The following is a 16,999-nucleotide window of genomic DNA, read 5'->3' on the forward strand; positions in this document are numbered from 1 at the left end:
ACTTCTGTTTCAAAAAGAATAAAATTATTTTCTTAGATGTGTTGTAGGTAATGTTACCTCTGAGACTAATTGTGAGTCAAAGTACAGCAAGTTTATTCAAAAGCATTTGGGAGATACATCTGGTACCTAACAGCGGTTCCCCAGGCGTCTCCCAGAACACAAGTTAAGAGCACATATTTATACCCCCCAGTTATATAAGTATCTTCTCAGTCTCAGCAGTTTCACAGGGTGTGGATTGTCCTCCATCGTGGGAACATGGCTGCTTTGGCATTTCTTCATGGTTATCTCAAGGCCACAATTGATGTGTGTGACTAGCCCTTAGCTAACATACAGGCCGACAAGACAAGTTAAAATTAACGGGACTGGTTAACAATCTACGTTCATAAGTTGTATAGCATATAATATGTGTAATATGTTGGTACATGACACATAAGCAGTATATAACGAATATATATTTGAATATATATTTAGGGCAAGCAAGCTTCACTATGTTAGGCGAAAGTCCACAAAATTAAAGACACAAACATAAATACAAGCTGGGTCAGTCTACATTTATGAACGGACTATCATAAACTTATGTACAACAGCAAGGACAGCTGCAGTGTCTTTGTCTGAGCACATGAAAACAAATCTTGTGTATATCTGAGAAACATGAAAACAAGCTGCAGCACCAATTGTACAATACTTTTTACCATTCTCCAAGTATTACAAAGTTAATTAACCCATTCACTACTGCAGATGAAACAAAATTAGAAAAACTATTTCATTTTTACAAGAAGTTTACTTTTGCTTCAAGTATTGCAGGCTGACATCATCCACCAAGATTTCAGTAATTAAAAATAATCTTATATTTAAATTGAATATTTCATTGTGAATCCAGCAATCTTCAGTTAGAACATCTGGCACTTGGTTAAAAAACTTATTGGTGTTATCAATATTTTTTCTAGGGTCCTGAAGGGCCACCAGGTCCAAGTGGGAAAAGAGGTGCATTGGTAAGTGAACATCAGCCTTCAATTTTCGACCGTAAAACCAAACTATAAATAAAACTGTATTAGAATGTATCAAGTATCATCATACCCATTTTTAAAATATACTTTTGTGTTTGTAAAAAATTTAATTTGCTGAACATAATAACCAGTCTATGACTCTAACCCCTACACCTTATTGAGAATAGCAGAGGGTTTACATCATAGTGTACCCTGTTGGTAAGATGTAGCATTGACCTTTACTGCAGACCTAGAAAAAGAGAATGAAATGTTAGGGAAGTGAACACATGGCTAAAGGAGTGGTGCAGCAAAAAGGGGTTCCAATTCACGGGGCATTGGCATCAGTATTGGAACAGGATCTGTACCATTGGGACAGTCTCCACCTGAACCGAGCTGAGACCAGTGTTCTTTCAGAAAGGCACAGTAAGAAGTCCCACAACACTAAGTTAAAGTCCAACTGACTCACCTGATGAAGGGACAGCATTCTGAAAGCTGGTGCTACCAAATAAACCTGTTGGACTTTAATCTGGTGTTGTGAGACTTTTTACTGTGCCTACCCATTCCAACACCAGCATCTCCACATCATGGCTTTCGGAAAGGAGTAAAAAGTCTGACAACACCAGGTTTTAGTCCAACCTATTTATTTGATAATATACTATATACTATATACTATATAATATACTATATATAGTATATTATCAAATAAATAGGTTGGACTAAAACCTGGTGTTGTCAGACTTTTTACTGTGTTTACGCCAGTCCAACGCCGGCATACCCACATCATTTCGGAAAGGATACATAGAGTGGTCACACAGACTTTAAACTAGCAAGTGGGGGAAAGGGAAGGGTAAAACTATAAGAAATAAGTTTTTATTTAAGTTTATTTATTGGTGTCACAAGTAAGCTTACATTAACACTGCAAAGAAGTTACTGTGAAATCCCTTAGTCACCACACTCTGGCATCTGTTTGGATACACTGAGGGAGAATTTGGCATGGCCAATCCACCTAACCAGCACGTCCTTTGGACAATGGGAGGAAACTGGAGCACCCAAAGGAAATCCACGCAGACATGGGGAGAACGTTCAGACTCTGCACAGACCCAAGGCCAGGATTTGAACCTAGGTCCCTGGCACTATGAGGCAGCAGTGCTAGCCACCATGCCGCCCCAAAAGTATAATGGTTTATGAGAACCAAAGCATTAGATTAGTATGTGAGAAGATAGAGGTTAATAGGATGGACAGGTAGGGCCAGTCCAACAACCATCAGAGATGACTAAGGGATGTCAAAATGTGTGAAAAATGTAGTGCACAAGAAAATCTTGCAAGGGAAAGACAAACCAGTTAGACCTATTTAAAAACACACCTAAATGCACGCAGTATTCAGAATAAGGTCAATGGATTGATGGCACAAATAGAGACAAATGGGTATGATTTGGTAAGGATTACTGAAGATTCTCCCAAAAGCGTTGAATTGGCGGGAAAACTGTTCTAGATCTCGACTGTTTTCTCAGTTCAGCTTCTCAACCAAATCTCCCCACTCTGTGCACTGCAGAGGTCCCAATCATGAATATCATTAAACACCCAGGGGACGGGCCCAGAGTCTGAAAGCTCCGAAACTCTGCGCGTGCTAAGTGGCCCCAATCTATCAGGCTCCCTGTTTGCTGGCTAGGTCAATCACTGCCTCTCTAATGCCACGCCCCCCCCCCCCCCCCACGCCCCACTGCCTGATTGTGCCCCCCACAACAATTCCCAGGCCAGCCCTGATCTTGCCCCCAGGTCCCAGAGTGCCCTGATGCACAGACCACGCCCCCCCCCGCAGTGGTGATCCTGCCAACCTTCTCAATTCGGCAGACTCCCCCTCCACCCCCCACTGACCACCCTCCCTCCCCCGGGTCAGATCTTCCCCTGGAGGCAGGCTCCCCCCCGGCAGACCACCGCCACCACCACCGCCACCACCACCTTCCCCCCCCTCAACCTGTCCTCCCTCCATTCCAGGCTGATCCTGTCTGCAGGGTGGCAGCAGCTCTCCGGCAACCCCACCGATCACCCCTCGGCCCTGCCCACAATAGGCCTCGTTTCCTTGGCACTGCCCACTGCCTGGTGGGCAGTGCCAAGGTGAACCCTGGGCATAGCCACTTTGCCCCTTGGGCAGTGCCAGGAGACACAGGCTGGCAGTGCCAGGGTGCCCATGCCCAGGGGCACCACCCCCTGCCAACCGACCCCCTGGGGGGCCCTGATTGCCCCTCCTTCATTCCAGCAGGGTCTCCTGCTCGTTCTCTGAATGAGGAGAGCTAGTCTGAACCCCTGCCAGAATGAAGTACTTATGGCGGGGTGGGCGATTCAATCGGGACCTGAAAGTTTCCAATAATCACAATTAAAACATATTTAAAATACATTTTAAAAAGTTTCAAAGTACTTTCCTGCTGGTTTCCAGCGTGATCTGACATGTGACTATTCACCGGTTCTGGGAGATGTGCATGCATTCCCAGCGCATGCGCAAATCCTGGTACAAGGCCGGCAACAGGAAAGTTGTGGATCGCGGTGGCAGAATCACGGCCATGGTTACAGGAGGAATAGGACTGGGAGTTGAATGTCCAAAACTACTCAGTATTCCAAAAGGATAGACAAGATGGGACAGGAGGTGGAATTGCTTTATTGGTTAAAGATTACATCAAGGCTGTATTAACAAATGATATTGGGACTAAGGGGCCACGTGTTGAATTAATCTGAGTGGAAATAAAAAACAAAGGAAAAAACATCTTGCTAAAAGTAATTTACAGGCCTGTGAATAATACTTGTGTAATAGTGGGGCATAGTATAAACCAAGAAATAATGAGGACTTGTGAGAAGGGCGCAATAATAATCATGGGTGATTTTAATATCCATATTGACTGATTTAATCAAATTGGCAAAGGTAGCTTGAGGGAGATTTTATAGAGCGTATGAGGGATTGTTTCTCAGAGAATATGTTATGGAACCAACCAGGGAGCAGGCAATTTTGGATTAAGTGTTACTATATAAAGAAAGGTTGATAAGTAGTCTTGTCAAAGATCTTGGAAAAAGCGATCACAGCACGCTAGAATTTCAGATTCAGACTGAGAGAGAGAAGACAGAGTGCCATACTAGTGTTTTAGCATTGGGCAGAGGTAATTATACAGGCCTGAGGAAAGAGTTGGCCTAAGTAAACTGGGCACAGATAATTGAGGGCTGGACAGTTGAGGAACAATGATGGATGTTCAAGGAGATATTGAAAACTGTCAACTCAAGTATATTTGTGAGAGGAAGAGGAATTGTAAAAGGAAGTCAAAAAGAACATAAAAACAAAAACTTGGATGTACCAAACTGCAAAAACTAGTGGTAAGCTGGAGAATTGGGAGAATTCCAAGGTTCAGCAAAAAACTACTAAAAATAGAATCAAAAGAGTTAAGATGAACTATGAAAGGAAACTAGCAGAAAACATAAACACAGATACCAAAAATTTCTGCAGGTATATAAAGAGGAAGAGAATAGCTAAAGTAAAAGTTGGCCCTTTAGAGGATAGTACCGGTGAGGTATTAATAGGGAACACAGTTTTGGCAGCGGCACAAAAACAATATTTTGCCTTTGTCCTCATGATGGAGCATAATGAAGATTTTCTGAAAACTACAGTTAATGCAATGCAACTTGGTGCAATAACCATCACTAGGGAGAGGGTATTGAATAAACTAATGGGATTAATCTGGTGGCCTGCACCCGTAGGCAGCAGAGATAGTGAAGGCATTAGTTGTGATATATCAGCTCTGAGAGCTGAACTTGCCTACTTCTGCTCCTAATTCCGATGTTCTGTATTTCCTACATCCGATGAAGATTGCAAATTAGAGTTTCAGTGATTATAATTCCAAGTAGGATGATGTATGACTTGGAGGGGAACTTGAAGTTGATGGTGTTCCCATGCACCTACTGTCCTTGTCCTTCCAGGTGATAGCGGTTGTGGTTTTGGGCAATGTTATTGAAGCAACCTTGGCAAGTTGCTGCAGTGCATCTTATTGATGGAAAGAAACTGAGCCCAATAAATATTTATGTGACTCTTCAGTCCATGATTTCTTCTAGCTTCCTATCAGTTCTACATAAATGTACCCAGGTCTGTTTGACTCGTTTGTCATGGTTTGACAGTTAAAAATCTATTGTTCAATGGGAGTCTTGGCTTTTCTGTAATTTGATACTTTAGGGATAAAATGTTTGTTAATCCACAAGTTCCTTCTACCATGACCTTCCAAAGAGGAAGATTAGAAAAGCAATACTTAACAAAAGAAGAATTGAGTTTGATATAACAGTCAACATCCTTGTTTCGGGGACCAGATCTGTATCAGAGCTGAATATTCATTGTTGCTTCAAAAATTGTGTCAGGCAAATATAGATTCCACAAGGAAGAAACTAATCTCCAATCTGCACTGATCTGAGGTAGCAGAGTGCAAGGGGTTATATTCTGACCCTTCCTCTCAGCATTAGTCTGGCAGCCAAACAGTTCCACCAAAGTACAAACCACCATTCTTCAGGTCAAGCCCAAATTTACTGTTAGTGGCTTTGATGTTTTCACCATTAACAGGAGCGGGATGTTTTGCCAAAACTAGCATGATCAGTGGCTTAGAATGTCTTAGCAGTCACAGAAATAGTTTCTGACCTTCCCACCTCACTTCCATGAGAGCCAGATAGCATTATAAAAAACTGCAGATTTGTATTGGGTTGAGGATCAAAAAAGTCAAATGTGACAAATTCATCTCCTCCCCAAACACCCCAATCCTCCATGCACCCCCATGGCGGTCTTCTCTTTCCAGCTACGACCAGAAAATTCTGATGCAAACCCTTCCAGGAATGCAAAACCTTCCATGGCATTAGTGCCAGAAGGCTCCCTGTTGTAAATTGCCTGGACCAGGAAAGTTGAATGGGCCACTTCTTTCCTCATTGGTGCAACAAACCTCTGGTACACTGCAACTGACTGACTCCATAAAAGGAAAATTGATGTTTATGTAGAGTCTGGCAATGCACAGTAGCAACACAAGTAAAATGAAAAAGGATGGAAAGAATTTGTGAATGTTCATGAAGAATTTGTCAGATAACATTTGAAATAATGAATTGATATAGCAATGAGTGTGCATGAGTTGAATGAGTATTGAATGTAATGGAATGGGTTTAATGTAATATGGTTTCTAACAATGGAAATTGTGGAGGATACTTGATTGAAGTGTTAGTAAATCTTAGTTGTTCTTGGGCTTGAAAATTACAAAACACAATGTTGAGTATAATTATCATCAGATATATTGTTAGCTTGGAATAGAATTTACAAGATATGCTGAACGTGCAATTTGTGAGCAGTATGGCAAATCTGCATTTATGGAATGTGAAATTGGCTTTATTATTAATCCTTTCAGAATAGAATGGCGTCTTCGAGCTGAATGGTAGTGAATGAAAACCTACATGTACATTATTTTTATTCAGTAGCTGACTTTGTATTCTGGGATTAGTGTGGTGACTGCAATGCTTGCTTCATTTTGTTATTGAAAAATGTCCCTGAGGCGATGGCAGAAGGGCTGCAGAAAATCTTAATAATTAACATTCACTCTCAAGCGATCACTTCCCTCCTGAATTCAAAAAAAGTGACATGCGAGTGTGAGCAGTGCTGAGTACATGTTCAGCAATAAGCCTTTAAGTGTTGTTTGTATTCTTAGCAATTTAGGTGCAGTTTCTCTGAAGACTGCGACTGAACCAAGTTGGATGATGATGCTTTATACATGCATCTCATCTTTATTATTAGCATAAATAGACCCAACATTCCATGTTAACTAAATATTGGATGCAGGTAAAATAGGGCTGCCCATAAAATAAATAAATCTGAAATATTCCTCAATATTTTTAAATTACTTAGCTAATGAAACTTATTTTAAATATCTCAACACCACAAAACTATGTTTCTAAATGCAACTGCTATGGATTCAATATTTTAAGCCAAGAATTTGATTATGTGGGGAGACAAAATTATTGCAGGCTTAAATCATGGTGGAATGTGATATTTTTGGACATAGTTTATTTTTATGTAGTGAATGGTCAGGATCTGCAATGCAGCAGTTTGAGAATATGTTGATAGCCAATTCAATCGTGGCATTCAAAAACAAATTGGATCATTATCTGAAAATTTAAAAAATTGCAAGGCTACAGGGAAAAGACGGGAGGTGACATTAAGTAAATTACTCTTGCAGAGAGCCAGCATGGACACAGCAGACTGAATGGCCTCCTTCTGTGCTGTGACCATTTTGTGATTGTAAATAGACCTTTGTTTCTTTATGACAGTTCATGCACAGGAGTATAGGCAAAATATTGTGGACGTTGGAATCTGAAACAAAAGCAGAAAATGTTGGAAAAACTCAGCAGGTCTGACAAGATCTGTGGAGAGGGAATAAAGCAAATGTTTCAAGTCAGAATGATCCTACATCAGAGCTGTGATAAAGGGTCATCCTGACTCAAAATGTTGGCTCTGTTCTCTCTAAACAGATTTCTTTTATCCTTTATTCCAATTCAATTCAATCAAATCAAATCCAATTCAGAGTCCCAACAAGTTGAGACATTCCCGATCCAAGCTGATAAGACAGGGCTCTCACCTCCTGAATTGGGCTTGATCTACATGATCCAAGCTGACTGGAGTAGGTATAGCTCCTCCTCCAAGGCTTGATCTCAGTTGCATCTTAGCCAAAAGGCCGAGATACCACTTTAAAAAAATTGCTTCAAATGAAGCTAAAATGTAACCTAATGACTTCAACCAAGTACAGCATGTCGACACTACACTTGATCTGAACCAAAACAGATGCTTCAACACCTGCTAAGTATTAACAGATGCTTCAACACCTGCTAAGTTTTCCAGCATTTTCTGCTTCATCTCGAGTCATAGAGTCTTAGAGGTTTACAGCATGGAAACAGACCTTTTGGTCCAACTTGTCCATGCCGCCCTTTTTTTAAAATCCCTAAGCTAGTCCCAATTGCCTGCATTTAGCCCATATCCCTCTATACCCATCTTACCTATCTTACCTATGTAAATGCTTTTGAAAAGACAAAATTGTACCCAACTCCACCACCTCTAGCATCTTGTTCCGGACACTCACCATCCTCTGTGTGAAAAAATTGCCTCTCTGGACCCTTTTGTATCTCTCCCCTCACACTTTAGATCATGTCCTCTATTTTTAGAACTCCCTACCTTTGGGAAAAGGTTTTGGCTAGCTAGCTAATCTATGCCCTTCATTATTTTATAGACCTCTATAAGATTGCCCCTCAGCCTCCTACGCTCCAGAGAAAAAAGTCCCAGTCTATCCAGCCTCTCCTTATAACTCAAACCATCCTTGTAAATCTTTTCTGCACTCTTTCTAGTTTAATAATATCCTTTCTATAATAGGATGACCAGAACTGTACACAGTATTCCAAGTGTGGCTTTACCAATATCTTATACAAATTAAACAAGACGTCCCAATCCTGTATTCAATGTTCTGACCAATGAAACCAAAGATGCTGAATGCCTTCTTCACCACTCTGTCCACCTGTGACTCTGCTTTCCAGGAGCTATGAACCTGTACCCCTAGAACTATTTGTTTCATAACTCTCCCCAGTGTCCTAACATTAACTGAGTAAGTCATGTATCACCTCGCATTTATCTAAATTAAACTCCATCAGCCACTCATCAGCCCACTGGCCCAATTGATTAAGATCCTGTTGCAATCTGAGATAACCTTTTTCACTGTCCACTATGCCACCAATCTTGGTGTCATCTGCAAAATTACTAACCATACCTCCTATATTCTCATCCAAATCTTTAATATAAATGACAAATAACAGTGGACTCAACGCCGATCCCTGAAGCACACCGCTGGTCACAGGGCTCCAGTTTGAAAAACAGCTCTCTATAACCACCCTCTGGCTTCTGTCATCAAGCCAATTTTGTACCCATTTTGCTACCTTACCTTGGATCCCATGAGATTTAACCTTATGCAACAATATAGCTACCATGCGGTACCTTGTCAAAGATCTTGCTAAAGTCCATGTAGACAACATCAACTGCACTGCCGTCATCTACCTTCTTGATTACCCCTTCAAAAAACAATCAAATTTGTGAGACATGATTTTTCACCCACAAAGCCATGCTGACTGTCCCTAATCAGTCCTTGCATCTCTAAATGCCTGTAGATCCTGTCTCTCAAAATAACTTCCAACAACTTACACCACCACTGTAGTTCCCAGGCTTTTCCCTGCAGCCCTCTTTAAACAAGGGCACTACACGTACCACTCTCCAATCTTCAGGCACCTCACCCGTGACTATCAATAATTCAAACATCTCTGCTAGGGAACCTTCAATTTCCTTCCTAGCCTCCCACAATGTCCTGGGACACATTTCATTAGGTCCTAGGGATTTATTTACCTTGATGCACTTTAAAACTTTCAGCGCCTCCTTCTCTGTAATATGTACACAATGATATATAAGAGTTTATTTTTCAATCAAATCATATTGAGTCCATTGCTGAATGAGTATCATCAATACATGGGACTGTTCCTCAGACTTTAACATTGTGGTATGAGGCACAGTAGCAGCTCATGATAGAATCTTCATTTGAATGTTAGTGTTCACAATCAAATAACGATTGTAGGATTCCTCATTAATGTAATCAAAACATCAATGTCTCAAAAATTTTTTTTTGTTAATTCATGGCTTGTGGGCATTGCTGCCAAGGTCAACCCATACATAATACCCTTGAGGTGGTAGTGGTGGGGATGCCTACTTAAGCCACTACATTCCATGGAGTATAGGTACACTCCCAGCCACCTGACGAAGGGACAGGCTGTCCTGAAAGCTTGCAGCGTTTGCTACAAATAAACCTGTTTGGACTTTAAACTGGTGTTGTGGGATTTCTTTGTGTATAGGTACACCCACAGAACTGTTAGGAAGAGAGTTCCAGAGTTTTGGCTCAGTGACAGTGAAGGAACAGTGAGATATTTCTAAGTCAGGACAGCAAGTGGCTTGTAGGAGAACTTCCAAGTCGTGGTGTTCCAATGTTTCTGTCGCCCTTATTCTTCTCGATGACAGTGGTTGTGGGTTTGGAAGATGCTTTCTATGGAGCTTTGGTGAGTTATTTCAGTGCATCTGGTTGATAGTACACATTGCTGCTACTGTGTGTCAGTGGTGAAGGGAGTGAATATTTGTGGGTGGGGTGCCAATCAAGCAGGCTGCTTTCTCCTGAATGCTGTCAAGCTTCTTGATTGTTTTTGGAGCTGCACACATCCAAGCAAGGTGAGAGTACTCCATCATGCTTCTGTCTTGTGCCTTGTAGATTGTGGACAGGCTTTGGGGAGTCAGGAGGTTAGTTTAGGATTCCTAGCTTCTGACCTACACTTGTAGCCACAATATTTATATGGCTAGTCTAGTTCAATTTCTGGTCAATGGTAACCTGCAGTATGATGATAGAGAAGGATTCAGTGATTGGGGTTAATGCCATTAATGTCAAGGAGCAATGGTTAGATTTTCTTATATTGAAATTGGTCATTGCCTGGCATTTGTGCAGTGCAAATGTTTTTTGCCACTTGTCAGCCCAAACTTGAATATTGTCCACATTTTGCTGCATTTGGACATTGATTGGTTTAATATCTGAGGAGTCGGAAATGGTGCTGAACATTGTGCAATCATCAGCAAACATTATCACTCCTGGTGGAAGGAAGGAAGCAGCTGAAGATCATTGAACCTAGGACACTAGCCTGATGAAATGCTGCAGTGATGGCCTGGAACCGAGATGATCTTCAACCACAAAAGCTTCTTTCTTTGTGCCAGGTATGACAGCAACCAGCTGAGGGTTTCCCCCTGATTCCCATTTATTCTTGTTTTGCTTGGGTTCCTTGATGCCAAACTTGGTGAAATGCTGCACTGATGTCTAGGGCAGTCTCTCTCACTTAGTCTCTTTTGTCTATGCTTGAACCAAGGCTGCAATGAGGCCAGGAGCTGAGCTATCTTGGTGGGACCCAAACTGACCATCAATGAGCAGGTTTTGCTCAACAAGTCTCACTTGCACCGTTGAGAAACTCTTCCATCACAGTACTGAGGATCAAGAGTAGACTGATTGGGATAATTGGCCAGATTGGATTTGTCCTGCTTTCTGTACCTAGGACATGTCACAGGATTCAGGCTAATGCTCTGGGAACCTGGGTTCAAATAAAAATCTGGAATTAAGTCAAATGGTGACCATTAAACCATTGTTGATTGTCCTAAAAACCCATCTGGTTCACGAATATATTTGAAAGAAGGAAATCTGTTGTCCTTATTTGGTCTGGCCTACAAGTGATTCCAGGTCCACAAAAATATGTTTGTCCCTCTGAAAAGGCCTAGCAGTCACTTGGTTCAAGGGGAATTAGGAATAGGCAACAAATGCTGGCCCTGCCAGCAATACCCACATCCCATTAAAGAAAACAGAAAAAAAATTGTTGGGTAGATACCACTGGAACAGCTTTGCTACAAGCCCAGCAAGTTCTATTGCCAAAATGGTTCAGGTTCTTTTTAAGTTTTATTTATTCGTGTCACAAGTAAGCTTACATTTGTAATACTGCAATGAAGTTACTGTGAACATCCTCTAGTTGCCACACTCTAGTGCCTGTTCAGGTACACTGAGGGAGAATTTAGCATGGCAAATGCACCTAACCAGTACATCTTTCAGACTGTGGGAGGAAACCAGAGTATCCAGAGGAAACCCATGCAGACATGAGGAGAATGTGCAAACTCCACATAGAAGATTCTGAGGGACAGCGTTTATGAACATTTAGTATGTTAAGTATGCTCAATAGTAGTCAGCAAGGCTTTGTCAAAGGCAGATCGTGCCTTACGAGCCTGGTTGAGTTCTTTGAAAATGTGACTAAGTACATTGACAAAGGAAGAGCGGTAGATTTGATTTATATGGACTTCAGCAAGACGTTTGATAAGGTCCCCCATGCAAGACTTCTTGAAAAAGTGAGAGGGCATGGGATCCAAGGGGCTGTTGCCTTGTGGATCCAGAACTGGCTTGCCCGCAGAAGGCAGAGAGTGGTTGTAGATGGGTCTTTTTCTGCAAGGAGGTCGGTCACCAGTGGAGTGCCCCAGGGATCTGTTCTGGGACCCTAGCTGTTTATAATTTTCATAAATGACCTGGATGAGGAAGTGGAGGGATGGGTTGGTAAGTTTGCTGATGACATGAAGGTTGGTTGTGCTGTGGATAGTTTGGAGGGATGTCAGAAGTTGCAGCGTGACATAGATAGGATGCAAGGCTAGGCAGAGAAGTGGCAGATGGACTTCAACCCAGATAAATGTGTAGTAGTCCATTTTGACAGGAGAAATGGGATGAAGGAGTACAATATCAAGGATAAGACTCTTAGCAGTGTAGAGGATCAGAAGGACCTTGGGGTTGGGGTTCATAGGACTCTTAAATCAGCCTCGCAGGTAGAGGATGTGGTTAAGAAAGCGCATGGTGTACTGGCCTTCATCAATCGAGGGATTGAGTTTAGGAGTCAGGAGATAATGCTGCAGCTTTATAAGACCCTGGTCAGACCCCTCTTAGAGTACTGTGCTCAGTTCTGGTCGCCTCATAACAGGAGGGATGTGGAAGCTATTAAAAGGGTGTAGAGGAGATTTACAAGGATGTTGCTTGGATTTGGTGGCATGCCTTCTGAGGATAGGTTGAGGGAGCTCGGTCTTTTCTCCTTAAAGAGATGAAGGATGAGAGGTGACCTGATAGAAGTGTATACGATGTTGAGAGGTATGGACCTGGTGGATTCTCAGAGGCTATTTCCCAGGGCTGGATTGGTTGCTACGAGAGGACACAGGTTTAAGGTTCTGGGGAGTAGGTACAGAGGATACAGAAGAGATGTCAGGGGTAAGCTTTTCACTCAGAGGGTAGTGGGTGAGTGGTGGTGGAGGCAAATTCAATAGGGTCTTTTAAGAGACTTCTGGATGAATACATGGAACTTAATAGAATTGAGGGTTATAGGTAAGCCTAGTAGATAGGGATATCATCAGCTCAACTTGTGGGCTGAAGGGCCAGTTAGTGCTGTAGTTTTCTTATGTTCTAAAATGCCCAAGGCGGGAATTGAACCCAGGTCTGTGGCGCTGTGAGACAGCAACGCTAATCACATTGTCAGGTTTCACAGTCCTTGCAGTACACAGTGCCTTCAGCTATTTCTTGATATCATATTGCATTGGTTGAAGATTTGTGATGCTGGGACCTACAGAAGAGGCCAAGATGGTTCATCCACTCAGCGCTTCTAGTTGAAGACTGTTGCAAATGCTAATTTGCCATAAAGATCTTACAGAATAAAAAACTATACAGTGTTATTTCTTTGTGGATTAGTGTTAATGTGGTATGCTTTTCTGACACATAGGGGGCTGAATTCAATAGACCCCAAAATGCCTATTGATTGCAATGCATGCAGCACAGCAATTTCAGGTTGGCTTGTTATTTTCATGATTTTAGTCTTCAGAAAAGATTAAGTAGAATGATCAGTAGATGCACGTGCTGGAAGGAAGCCAATGTCACAAGTGGTTAGCACCATTGAAAGATTGTTTCCATTAAGTTAATTGCATTCCTTAATGGGGAGATGAAGTTTGATTGGAGTGGGTACTGTCATGCAGGAAGTGATTCTGACCTGGGAAATATTGAAGAAAGGCAAAACAAAGGAAAGAGTGGGCTCCAGATTTCTGGTTGCTGTACTACAGGCTTTGGTAAAGGAGATGGAAAAATGAGAAATGTTCTATATTTGCAAGGAGCCAGGAGGCCCTCTAGAGATACACTAGATGGCAATGGAAGCAGATAAACATGGAGGTCAGCGGCAGGGAACATTCCCTCAGGAGCTGCTGTGGTACCACGAGAAGTTCAGTGTTCTTACATGAGTGATCAAACTTAATCTGTGCATCTTCAAATGCTATATACAATCAATTGCATACAAGTCACAGACAGTTCAAATCTCACCTCCTTTGCTTATTACTTGTGTTGTGCATGCCTCACAGTCTGTTTTAACCCTTATATGATGGACAAAGAATTGCAAGTAGACTTCTTGTTAGTACAGCCAATATTTATTTAAAACACACAATCAATAATCACCCACCCAACCAACAATAAGTTATCTTACAGAAAATACTAAAGTTCAAGTCCAATACGAGACCTTGACTTAACTTTGTGTGACTGGCAAGTACCCAAGCAGATATTGGCCTTTATCTGTGTGCTGGTCTCAGTCATCCTCTGCATAGTATGGCCCTTTGCTTTGGTCTGGCACTCTGGCTCTGGTCTTCCTTCCTTCGAGGGTGTGGTGGCTTTCCTCATGCTGGTCGTGGCTGGCAATGGTCACTTTTGTTGCAACTCGTTCATGGGGTCAGAGAGGGAGAGAGCTTCTACAGTGCAGCAGCTTTTATCCTCCCTTGATTTTGTGTCCTTTTAGGGCAGTCTCCTGATTCCTATCAATCAATCAATCAGGGCTTGATCACCCTGATTGATAACAATCCAATCAGGTGCTGCCACACCGATCTCTGGGCGTGTACCCAATGACCATGCCTGTAGGTGCTGGAGGCACATTGGTCACATATCTCCCTCCCAAATAAGGGGTTATGGTAAACAAGTATGTTCAACCAGAAAGTGTCCATTATCTTTGGGATGACCTATTTCCTGTGTATTCAGTCGTCTGAATTGCAGCCTGTTTATCTGTCTTTTAGGCTGCAGCCTTTCATTTTAGTTCTTGCCCAATTGTCCCAGAGTGCTTTACTAATTGCCATTTTAGGTGGCCTGTTTGGCCACACCTGCAACAATCTCTGGCAATCAAGACTGACGTTCATAAGCTTTACTGCACTGTCTTACACTCAGCAACACTGCATACCTTATACTCTTGCTCACAGCTTGAAAACATTGTTAGCTATTCAACCGATACAGTCACATCACATCACATCACATAAACCGATTGTGTGACAGTCACTGAGGCAGTTCTCTTTCTTTAGCAGGACAAAGGACAACCAAGGACAGCAGGAGCTAACTGGAGGGGACAAGAATGTCTAAATATCCTAACTCGCAAGCCATTACTGGATCATGATGTAGAGATGCCAGCATTGGGCTGGGGTGGGCGCAATAAGAAGTCTCAGAACACTAGGTTAAAGTCCAATAGGTTTATTTGGAATCACAAGCTTTCAGAGTCTGCATCTTCACCTGAAAGCTTGTGATCCCAAATAAACCTGTTGGACTTTAACCTGGTGTTGTGAGACTTCTTACTGGATCAGCCATTGCTGAGGCTGTGGCCAGCAGCAGGGATGAAACTTTTGAAGATATTCAGCTATAGGAGATGTTTTGCTGGAGCTTTTTGTCTTGCTGTCATCAGGACAAACACAAGAATGTCAAATTTCAAACAATCACAACAATTTAAACCACTGGAGAAAGGGGGTGCTGATTGGTTGGCAAGTCGATTATGATTGGCGAGGTAGTATATGTTCCCCATTCTTCTGATAATTCAAAAAAAGCGCATGGTTTTCTCAACCCAGAGCCACTCAAGACAATTGCCCTAGGTCACCTACCATCTCCTCCACCTAATGTCAGCAATCTTTTGTCAGCCAAGCTGCAGCCACTGGGATAGCAATGCAAAGGAGCACCAGGGCAGCCAAAGACACATGGAAGGCGAGGTTAAGAGTTATTTTGTCGTATCTTGTGTTGACATTCATGTTTGACTTGTGACCAAACAATTTGGTGATCAATGTCAGTGGGATGGCAAGGATTGTAGATGCTCCAATTGAGTTTACTGCCATCACATTTGAATTAGTTCTTCATGTAAATGCTGGGGAAAAAGATGCTGCCCTGTTTTCTGCCCCCTCTTCCATGTACTCCTCTTCCTTTTATGCTCCTTAGTTGATAGCTGGTAGCAATGGCTAACTCCTCATGATGATGTGGCTATGCATTATGCAGCATAGGATCACAGATTCTTGAGATGCCCTCAGCTGAGGACTACAGGTTCCTAATGATCAGTCCAGGCAATAGATTTGTTGAGTCAACTCAGCAATGATCTTCTCAGTAAAATTCAGAGGTCATATGGCTCTCATTATATGCATGCTGTGCACGTGTGCCTAGCTTGTGAACCAGAGTCAGGAACGATGTTGTCATCAGATCTAAAAGCCACCCTTAGGTTTTCCATGGTGCTTGAAAAACAGTGGGTGCAGTGGACTGCCACAAAGTGAATGCATCATGATTAGTACCAGGATAGCAGGCATTGACCTACGTTGTGTTGCCTATGATCATAAATCAGCTGAGTGTTAAGGTAGTGGAAGTCCTCTGTTCCAGTACACCTGAGAGTGATATGCAATGCTTCCAAAACAACGTTTGTGTGGCAAACTGCACCCTTTGCCATGGGGTGCCTTGAATGCTTGCAAGCCCTCTGCCTACTTCTTCTTACAAGAGTATACAATATAATCAGTTCTCTTTATGTATAGAGTCTCAGTGATGTCCTTACATAACAGTGGACAATAAACTGTAAGATTTACAAATATCATCTGCTCCATCTGGAAAAAAGCTGACCCATGGAAGTTCACTAGCAATGCAGACCTTGCCATGCTCTGAGGTTCCTCGTGTGGCTGCAAGGGATTGACGATTTCAGTGAGGAGATCTTTTACTGAAGTTCAGAGGTTTAGCACATTGGGCTGAATTTTAATTTAAACATCAAGCAGATTCGGACGGAGCGAGGAGTTAAAGTGTCAGGAACCTGTTTCCCAACCCACACCCAAGCGCATCCTACCCATTAAACTGGAATTTGGACAGGCAAGCAACCAAATCCAAGGAGGTGGGTTAGAACCTTAGATATCATAAAGAAGCTCTGGGTATCCTTGTCATTCAGATTTTGGAAATTAATGATTACAGGCAGGGTTTCCTGAGCCATGGGTGATGCAGTAATTTCCTCAGGGCAACGATTTGGTGGATTTAGGATGTGAGTTCCTCCACACTTATCCCCGACATCCAGAGATCTGA

The 16,999-nt window shown here is 42.3% G+C and overlaps 1 protein-coding gene across 1 annotated transcript in view; it reads left to right on the forward strand.

The window, feature by feature from the left end:
- LOC145355508 (uncharacterized) overlaps nt 1–16,999 on the forward strand; it is a 207,281-nt gene that overhangs the window by 36,044 nt on the left and 154,238 nt on the right. Inside the window, exon 10 of the mRNA XM_080207731.1 lies at nt 948–992. Coding sequence (XP_080063857.1) covers nt 948–992 — 45 coding nt within the window. The remainder of the gene's footprint in view (nt 1–947; nt 993–16,999) is intronic.

Source organism: Carcharhinus amblyrhynchos, chromosome 2 (genome assembly GCF_965287045.1).
Source record: "Carcharhinus amblyrhynchos chromosome 2, sCarAmb.v2.hapA, whole genome shotgun sequence".
NCBI lineage: Eukaryota > Metazoa > Chordata > Chondrichthyes > Carcharhiniformes > Carcharhinidae > Carcharhinus > Carcharhinus amblyrhynchos.